At 35.2% G+C, this 10492-nt stretch overlaps 1 protein-coding gene across 1 annotated transcript; it reads right to left on the bottom strand.

Moving 5' to 3' along the window:
* Positions 1-1550: 1550 nt before the first annotated feature.
* LOC102239493 (olfactory receptor 52B4) lies at positions 1551-2866 on the bottom strand. Its single transcript, XM_005885908.1, has 2 exons — positions 1952-2866; positions 1551-1574 (listed from the first exon to the last, which is right to left on the bottom strand). The coding sequence occupies exons 1-2, from the start codon at positions 2864-2866 to the stop codon at positions 1551-1553; spliced, it is 939 nt and encodes a 312-aa protein (XP_005885970.1).
* Positions 2867-10492: the final 7626 nt, after the last annotated feature.

Below are 10492 nucleotides of genomic sequence, written 5' to 3'. Positions count from 1 at the left end.
ACCATAATCCCTTATTATGGTGTCAGATTCCTTGCATCACCTTTCAACATCTTGTGGAGTCAATGCCAAGAATTGCCGCAGTACTGAAGGCAAAAGGTGGACCACCAATGGGGTGGTCATAATAATCTGGCCAGTCATAATAATCTGGCCACTCAGTATATAAGAATAATTATAGTTCCAACCAGAGAGAAGAGAGAAACTAGAAAAAAATATTCAAGAAAATAATAACAGAAACCATCCAAAACAAATGAAAGGTATAAATTCACAAATTCAAGAAGGCCAGAAAAACTCCAAGATATATGCAAACTATCCACAGATGGATATATTATAAATGTTCTTAAAAAAAAAAGACAAAAAAAGCCAGCTATAAAAGGTACATTACATTCATAGGAGCAAGAGTAAAACTTTCAAGTCAGTTCTTAATACCAAAGATAGAAATAAAAAGTACTTGATGAACAATTTTGAAGTTCTAAGAACCCCGGCCAAATTAAAATTCTATACTCATGAAATTATCCCTTTCAAAATTAAGACTAACAAAATAAAAATGTTTCCACACAATCAAAACCTTAGATAATTAATCTCTTGCATTCCTATACTAAAGGAAATATTGGTCAATGGTGTTTGAACATACTTTTTTAAAAAAAATAAAAAAACCGCCCTAACCGGTTTGGCTCAGTGGATAGAGCGTCAGCCTGCAGACTGAAGAGTCCTAGGTTTGATTCCGGTCAAGGGCATGTACCTTGGCTGCGGGCACATCCCCAGTAGGGGGTGTGCAGGAGGCAGCCAATCGATGTTTCTCTCTCATCGATGTTTCTAACTCTCTATCCCTCTCCCTCCTTTCTGTAAAAAATCAATAAAATTTATTTAAAAAAAAAATAAAAAACCTTTAACTTATTCTTCTTTATGCTCACTGTATAAGTATTAGAAAATTCAGACTAAAATTATTATAAAAATCACCTATACCTTATAACCCAAGTATAGTCACCCATTCATACAATTTTAGCATAGATTGATGTGTGATGTTTAGATTAACATATTATTTTAAAATTCCATCATATTTAACTGATTGATCTGGGACATACTTGTCTCACAAATATAATGTGAATATATTTCCATCAGCAAACATATAAACCCATATTATTACCTCTTACTACTCTTTTATATTGTAAATTATAGATGTGCCATGGTTGATTTAACCTAGTATGCACTTTTGTTAACCTAGATAACATTTGTTACATAGTAGTGTATTTTCTGTTTAATACTTGATTAGTATACTTTTTTTGTGTGTACTTTATTTGGTCTCATGTTGAATATTTTCTTCTAAATAATTAACAACATAAATAAAAATTTTACAAACATAAGCATTAATGAATTGTTTTGTATTTTGAAAGAGAGAAGAAAAATATATTTACACGAACACTCATTTATGCTAAAAGTATAATGGTAAATTGAATATATATGACATATGTAATATATACATTTCATAAAAATCTGTCTAAAAGAAAAAAATATGAGGATCTGATATAGGGATGAATGGCTGTAAAAATGTCCTAATGAGAGGAATAAAGCAAGTGCTGATATTCAAAGCATAGAATACCCCAGTATAGTTTAACAATTTTTCAGGGAAGGCCAGTCTCCACTTCATTGTATTCTAACCTCTCGTCTAGGAGTAGAGAGGTGAAATGATCTGAATTCTATGAGAATGCTAACTAAGACCCCAAAGAAACTGATATCTAATGACCTATTCAAGGCTTTGCAAGAAACATCCACCAACATATCACTCATACAATTGCTCTAAGACAACTTGACACAGAGACATTTGACTAGTATCTCTACTGGTCCTCTCCATATCCTGATAAATAATGTCACCTCAAGCCTGGTGAGAATCACTGAGAAAAGGACAAGATTAGTTTCTATTATTAAAGTCATTTCTGCTTTGGAAGCAACAAACCACCAGGTCCCGAATCTGCTTGGTCTTAATGCCATAAATGACGGGATTTAACATAGGTGGAATGAGAGTATAGACATTGGCCAGCAGAACGTGAACGTGGAGTGCAATGTGGCGCCCAAAGCGCTGTGTGAGAACCGAGAAGATCCCAGGTCCATAAAAGAGGATGATGACACAGACGTGGGAGCCACACGTGTTGAGAGCTTTGTGTCGAGCATCTCGGGATGGGATGTGGAAGACAGCACGGAGAATAAGCACATATGAAACAAAAATTAGCACAACATCTAAGACTAAGGTGGACATTAGGACAAAAAAACCATACCAGATGTTTACTCGTATGTCATTACAGGAAATTTTGGCCAAGACAATGTGCTTACAAGTGGTGTTTGGGATGATGTTGCTTTTGCAGAAAGTCAGTCTTTTTAGAAGAAATATAACAGGAAAAACTGTACCATAACTTCTCAGAAAGATTGTCGCACCGATTTTTCCAATCAGCGCATGTGTAAGGATAGCTGTGTATCTCAGCGGGTAGCATATGGCAATGTAGCGGTCAAATGCCATCACCAGCAGGATCCCTGACTCAGACATGAAAGTGGAAGTGAGGAAGAATACCTGAGCGATGCAGCGATTCAGGGAGATCTCCCCAGCATGGAACCAGAAGATGGCCAAGGCCTGAGGTACTGTGCACATGGAGAGAACAACATCTGCTCCGGCCAGCATGCTGAGGAAGAGGTACATGGGTTCATGGAGACTGCGTTTTGTGAGGATAATGAAGACGAGCAGACTGTTCCCAAGCAGGGCGATGAGGTAGGAAATGAAGAAGGGGATGGAAATCCACATGTGCTGGTCCTCAAGGCCAGGGATGCCCAGCAAGCGGAAGACTGTGTGGCTAACACCAGTGTGGTTTAAGGCAGTCATGCTCGTGGAAATCTTTTAAGACCTTGTCACCTATTTACAGAGACAGAGGAAAATTCAATTATCTGTATATTTTTCTGTTTTCTGTACTTACAATCCTGTCTTTGCCAAAATGTCTTACAAATGGAGTCATGCTGTGTGTATCCTTTGCAGTCTGGGTTGCTTCACTTAGCCTAATGCATTTGAGATTTTTCTATGTTATACTTGTATTAGTAGTTCATGCCTTTTCATTGCTGGCAGTATTCCATTATATGGATGTACCAGATTAAGTCATCCATTTTTCAGTTGGACTACATACATTTGGATTGTTTTCAGGTTCTGATGATTACAAATAAAGATGTTAAAATTTCATATATTTGATATGAAGTGAAAACTAAATTACACTTCATTTGGCTAAAAATCTAAGTCTAGCCCTGGTCTGTGTTTCTCATTGGTTAGAGTGTAGACACACAGATGGAAGGGTCTGGGGTTTGATTCCCAACCAAGGTCAGGTACCTGGGTTTGTAGGTTCAATCCCTATCCTGGTCTGGGCATGTGTGGGAGGCAAGCAATCAGTGTCTATCTCTCTCATGTCAATGTTTATCTCTCTCTCTCCTCCCTTCCTTCCACTTTCTCTGAAATCAATGGAAAAAATACCCTCGGGTGAGTATTTAAAACAATTCTGTCTAAGATCACCAGGTCATAGAGTAAGCATATGTTTAACTTTATTTAAAAGTTGCCCAATTTCTTCAAAGTGCCAATTTTGTGAATTTCCAACAGCAATGTATGAGCTGCCATTACTTCACATCCTCATCAGGACCTGGTACTTTAAAAAAAACACCTACATATATATTTTATTTTATTGATTTCAGAGAGGAAGGGAGAGAGGGAGAGAGATATGGAAACATCAATGAAGAGGAAGAATCACTGATAGGCTGCCTCTGGCATGCCCCCCACTGAGGATCGAGCCTGCAACCGCATGTGCCTCTGACCAGAATCGAACTCGGGATCTTCAGACCATAGGCTGATGTTCTGTCCATTGAGCCAAACCGGCTAAGGCCTGGTACTATCTTTTTAAAAATTTAAGCATTCTAATAGGCTGTTAAAGATACATTATTGTAGTTTATTTTACATTTCCATACTTTAAATACATATGCAAATACAAAATTCTGATCAGTAGTATTTGCCAATTTCTGCAGTGTATATTCTCCTACCATGGTCTTGTTTCAGCTGCCCACATGATGTCAGTGAATGTGGAGTCTGCAAGCAATGGGCACAAATGAGTCAGTACAAGTGGCTCTAGCACACAGCTGATTTTGTCTCTTTCATTCTGTCTATTTATTTCTAGTCAATGGTCCTAATATTTTCCACCACCTACCGTAGGTCCTGTAGCATCGAGTCTGGAGAAGGCATTCTTGCCTGAAATTTCATCCCACAGAAATAAAAAAAATCACTCACCTGCTTTAAATGGAGTTCTCATGGGCTAGATGAAGTGAGTCACAAGAGGTCTCCGAGTGACTGGCGCCAAGCAACTGAGATTTTATGTATTTGCCTGAGAGCCTCAGAGGCAGCTCTTATTCCAGGGAGTCCAGATTTAGAGCTGTCCTTTCAACAACATCTCCTTTCTTCCACACATGGGATCAAGTCATTATGGCTCTTCAAGTCTGACTATCCCGCTGTTTACTCTGCATATTCCTTTGTTATTTGTGCTCATGTACTTATTTCTAATAAATTGGTAGCATTACCACAATTTATTCCTGTTTCTATTTTAATGGCAATTAGTAAATATTAATCCTGTTTTCAGTCAGCACAATTATGAAAATCAACGTAATTTAAAGACACTTAACAAAAGTGTTCCTTGGTAACATAGAGAAATGAATTAAATTTATACCACATTTGTTAAGTCAATACAACTTTGGGGTTTGTAATAATAATGTTTAAGTATTTATATGAAAATACTTGAATATGTTTTGGGAAAGTGTACTTGTGCTACTTAATGTGAATCAAGGTCAACTATGAAAGCCACTCTGTATCCTCTTTTCCTTTGGCTACCAAATGATCTACATTTAATTTTCAGTTATCTTATTCAGCTCTGCTTCTGGTAAATGTATCTCCACCTTTTCATATCTTTTTACTTTTATTTAATTAAGCCAAGTAACTATATATAAATATTTGTATATGCCTAAGAAATATATTTTTATCTGTGCATTATATTTAAACCATAGCATTCTAGTCAAAATGATATAAGAAGGTGATCCAGAATTCTACTTCCACTTAATTTATAGAGAAGCTCAATAAAAAATTTTCACTTATATTAATTTTAAGAAAATTAAAATGTACCAAAATGTTGCAAGAATATTATGATGAAAACCCATTTAGCCTCCATCTGCAGTTACCCATTATTATACTTTTGCCACATTTCCTTTTTGCTTTCTCTCTTTCGTATCCTTGGTATATATATATATATATTATACGTTATTATTGCATTTTTCTTTCTTCCTTTTATATATAGAGAGAAAGGAAGAGAGAGAAATTTTGATTTATTATTCCACTTATTTATGCATTCATTGATTGATTCTTATACATGCCCTGTCCGAGTTTCAAACCCACAATCTTGGCATATTGGAAGTACACTAACCAACTGAGCTATCTGGCCAGGGCTTTACACTTTTCTCTTGGTAAACCATTTGTAATAATTTGCAGATATCATGACCTTTCACTTTAAATATTCAACATGTATTTATTAAGAACAAGAACCTCTTATATGACCATAGTTCAGTACACAATCCAGGATATTTAACATTGATACAATACCATTATCTAATATTCAGTCCATATTCATAATTACTATGTTAGGATTCAATCATTTATAGCAATACTTTTTTTCCAATCCTTAAATACAATGGCATTTATTGGTTGTATATCTTTTGCTATGTATCTTTATTCTCCTTTTCTTTTCCTTCTTTCCAACTTTACTGAGATATAATTGACATATAACATTGTGTAATTTTAAAAAAGTCTTTATTGTTGAAAGTATTACATAGGTCCTCCTTCCCCCCTCATTGACCTCTTCCAGCCCGCTCCTGTCAACATTGTGTAATTTTAAGGTACATGTATGTATTTCAAAATGATGAAACCACAGCTTTAGCTAACACCTCCATCCCATCACATAGCTTCCATTTTTTTAATGATCTACTCTTTTAACAACATCCAAATATATAATACAGTAGTATTAGCTATAATCACTATGCTGTACATTAGTTCTCCAGAACTTGTTAATCTCATAACTGGAAATTTATACCCTTTTACCAATATCTCCTCATTTCCTCCAACCCTTAGCCCCAGGATACCACCACGCTAATCTGTTTCTCTGAGTTTGGCTATTTTATTTTCTATGTAAATTGATATCATAGAGTTTTTATCTTTTTCTATTTGACTTATTTCTCTTAGCATAATGCCCCCTTAGTTTCATCCATATTGTTACAAACAGCAGGATTTTCTTCATTATCATATCTTCTTTATCCATTCATAGGTTGATGGACAATTAGGCTATTTCCATATATTGTAACTATAAATAATGATGCAGCATTATGGGAATACAGATATCTCTACAAGTTCATGATTTTAATTTCTTTGGATGCACACGCAGAAATGGGATTGCTGAATCATATGGTAGTTTTATTTTTAATGTTTTGAGGAACGTCCATACTGTTTTCCATAGTGATTGTACCATTTAGCATTCCACCAATAGTGCGCAAGGATTCCCCTTTTCCACTTGTTCTCATGGCTGCTGGTGGGGTTCCGCCAGAGCCTAGGCTAGTGTCTTCCATCTGTGAAGCTGCTTAACAAACCTCATCATTATGGGAGTGTAACATAAACTACAATGATGTACCTTTGACAACCTATTAGAATGCTTAAATTGAAAAAAAGATAGTACCAGGTTCTGATGAGGATGTGGAGTATTGGCAGCTCACACATTGCTGGTGGAAATTCACAAAAGTATTGGCACTTTGGAGAAATTGGGCAATTTTTAAGTAAAGTTAAATATGTGCTTAGCTTAAAATCTGGCATTCTTAGACTGAGATTTTTCTTTTAAATCCTCACCCAGGGATATTTTTCACCCACTGATTTTAGAGAAAGTGGAAGGAAGGGAGAGGGAGAGAGAGAAACATTGATGTAAGAGAGACACACATTGATTGGTTGCCTCCCACACCTGCCCAATCAGGGCAGGGTTCAAATCTGCAACCCTGCCCTTGACTGGGAATCAAACTCAAGAACCTCTGTCTGTGTGCCCACACTCTAACCAATGAGAAACACAGACCAGGGCTAGACTTAGATTTTTAGCCAAATGAAGTGTAATTTAGTTTTCACTTCATATCAAATATATGAAATTTTAACATCTTTATTTGTAATCATCAGAACCTGAAAACAATCCAAATGTATGTAGTCCAACTGAAAAATGGATGACTTAATCTGGTACATCCATATAATGGAATACTGCCAGCAATGAAAAGGCATGAACTACTAATACAAGTATAACATAGAAAAATCTCAAATGCATTAGGCTAAGTGAAGCAACCCAGACTGCAAAGGATACACACAGCATGACTCCATTTGTAAGACATTTTGGCAAAGACAGGATTGTAAGTACAGAAAACAGATAAAAGGCTACAAGGGCTATTGGGAGTTGATTAAAAAGGTGCCCATGGGTGTTTTTGGGGGGAGGGTGATGGAACAATTCTGTATTTTACTGTGGTAGTTGCATGTTTATTGAAACTCAGAAATGTAAACCAAAAAGAGTGAATTTCACTTTATTAATTTGTATGATTAAACATGAAAAAATAGAATGATAAAAAATGGTACCTTAACTTCTCATATTGCCATTGGATTCCATTCACATTCTGGAAAACATGAACTTGCTAGAATTTCTAAAAAGTGCATTTAAAACTTTTTGCACAGAAAAAGCACATATTCAGCCTGGCTAGGACACAATCGCTCATACATAAATACAGTAAAAATTTCAGAATTTTTCTGGTAGTGTGCCACAGGGACACAAAATATAACAAATGTGTCTTAATGTTTATGTTTATAACAGTTTTATTTATACTGTCAATTACTTGGGTGTAAATATTCAACAACAATGCACTAGTTTACTAAAATAGAGTATACTACATAATAGTATATTATACATGTATTCCTCTTAATTTTTGTGTAATGTTCTTAATGCCAAAGGAAAATACTTGTTATACAGCATTACATAAAAAAGTAAGGCATAAGGTAATATTTAAAAATCTGCTTAAATGACAAAACATTTTGTAATTATGAACTATTTAATTTAATAGGTATAATTAGTGGTTAGTTAAAATTCCTCTTTGTTATTTTGTATTTTTATATCAGCAGACATTTTAAAATTATTCAATTGCTAAATTAAATAGAAATAATATTTTAAAATAATGTAATTCATGTTTGATTTTGAAGCACTTATGAAAAACACAAAGGGAATAAAAATGTTCATGATTTGACTATATAATATTTAAGGGCTCCTGTATAAGATTAATAAACAGGCAAAATAAGGAAATGTTTTAGTAAGCATTATGTTCTTGAACAATGGAAAAATTTGAAATAGACTGCATGTTAAAAATAATGAAGTGGCTAGGTAAATTATAGTTCTTCCATAAACTTGTATATTTTACAGCCAATTCATTTATGTTAAAAATTACATTAAAATACTTACAAGTCTATGTGAAAATGTAGTTTTATATCTGTAAAACTGTAAGTAGATTTAACATAGAATATGTATGTAATTCTATGTGAAAAATAGTATCAGATATGTAAAAATTTAATTAAAACAAAAAAGGTACATCCCATGAAGAGAAGTAATAAATGTAACTTCTCTATGTATTTTATTATCTTCAATTTATTTAAAGTGATAAATTCATAGTTTTACAGTTTACAAAGAAATGTATTTTAAACATCTTACCTTAGTGTCTACTCTTTCAGGTGACATAATGGACACTAGGGAAGTAACGTATATAGAATGCTGAGCCTGCTCTCAACTGGAAAATGAACAATTACAATTTAGTATTACAAATAAATAATTACAATTTATACAGAAAAAAATGATTTTTAAAAGAATATGCTTGTCTAAATTATATATGGCACATAGTTGCATGATTGCAGTGGAGAGATAATAAAAATGCCTGTAGAGGTATACAGTTTTAGCATGAGATTGTATTTGCATTAATTTGCTAAGTGAGAAAGGTGCATTCTAGAAGAGTAGGTGAAATGTAGTTCAATTTAAAATTTTTATTTACCTGCATACACATATACAGTAGAAAATAAATAGCAATCTGTTGTAAAGTGTTAGCAGTAAATACCTCAAATTTGAAAAAACAGGTTTTTGTACATATTTTATTTCTGATATACTGTCTAAGGTGAAATGAGTGAGGAGTTTCTCGAATGAGAGAATGTTTCACTGTGTCAGGTGGTGCTGATATGTCATGAACGATGTAGACTGAGTACTGACCATTGGATTTGACAATGTGGAGGTTACGTTGACAGGCCGTGCCATGGCATAGGAAAACTGTCTGACTAGGAGGAGATTAAGAAAAACAGAGAAAACTATTGACTCTTGAATGTAGAGCCAACTCTTTCAAAGTCTTTTGCTGTGATGGTGAGAGAGAAAGAAGATCAGGAAGAGGAAGAGTAGAAGGAGGGGAAGGAGCAAGAGGGGAGGGAAAGAGGATGAGGGCAGCAGAAAAGCTGTAGGGGAACAGGATGCCAGATGTTTTTGCCTGATCTCTCCCTCCTTCCTCTCTCCTAACCTCATCAGTACATCAAGACATGAAACTAACCAGAAAAGAATAATCTAACATTACCCATAATTTATCTCGTTTCAAATACCTCTCTAGAGTTATAGACTAGGAATGAATTAAAAAGGTGAACTGGTTTATTTTTCAGACTCTGAGAAAGCTCACTAAGACACAAAGAAATTGATCTATTATTATTATTATTATTGTTATTATTTTAATCCTCACTTGAGGATATGTTTATTGATTTTAGAGTATGAGAGAGAGAGAGACAGAGACAGAGAGAGAAGAAGAGAAAGGAGAGAGGAAACATTGATATGAGAAAGAAACATCAATTCATTTGCCTCCTTGACCCTGATCAGGGATTGAACCCACACCTAGGCATGTGCCTCCACCAGGAATTCAACCTCCAACCTTTTAAAAAAATATATTTTATTGATTTTTTACAGAAAGGAAGGGAGAGAGATAGAGAGTTAGAAACATTGATGAGAGAAACATCGATCAGCTGCCTCCTGCACACCTCCTACTGGGAATGTGCCCGCAACCAAGGTACATGCCCTCAACCAGAATCGAACCTGCGACCCTTCAGTTCACAGGCCGACGCTCTATCCCCTGAGCAAAACCGGTCAGGGCTCAACCTCCAACCTTTTAGTGTATGGGATGACACTCCAATCAACCAAGTCACCCAGGCCGGGACCAATCTATTATTATTGATCAGAGATGTGAAAATGTATATCCCCAAGCTCACCTGTGGACTTACTTCAGAAACTTACACTCAGTGAGACATTTATCTAGTCTCAACTGTTCCTCAACCTAGTAGGGGTTCTAAAGCTCACCTCAT

Source organism: Myotis brandtii, unplaced genomic scaffold, assembly GCF_000412655.1.
Source record: "Myotis brandtii unplaced genomic scaffold, ASM41265v1 scaffold936, whole genome shotgun sequence".
NCBI classification, from domain to species: Eukaryota; Metazoa; Chordata; class Mammalia; order Chiroptera; family Vespertilionidae; genus Myotis; species Myotis brandtii.
The sequence above is the reverse complement of the archived record's forward strand: the minus strand, read 5'-3'. Positions and strand labels throughout refer to the sequence as shown.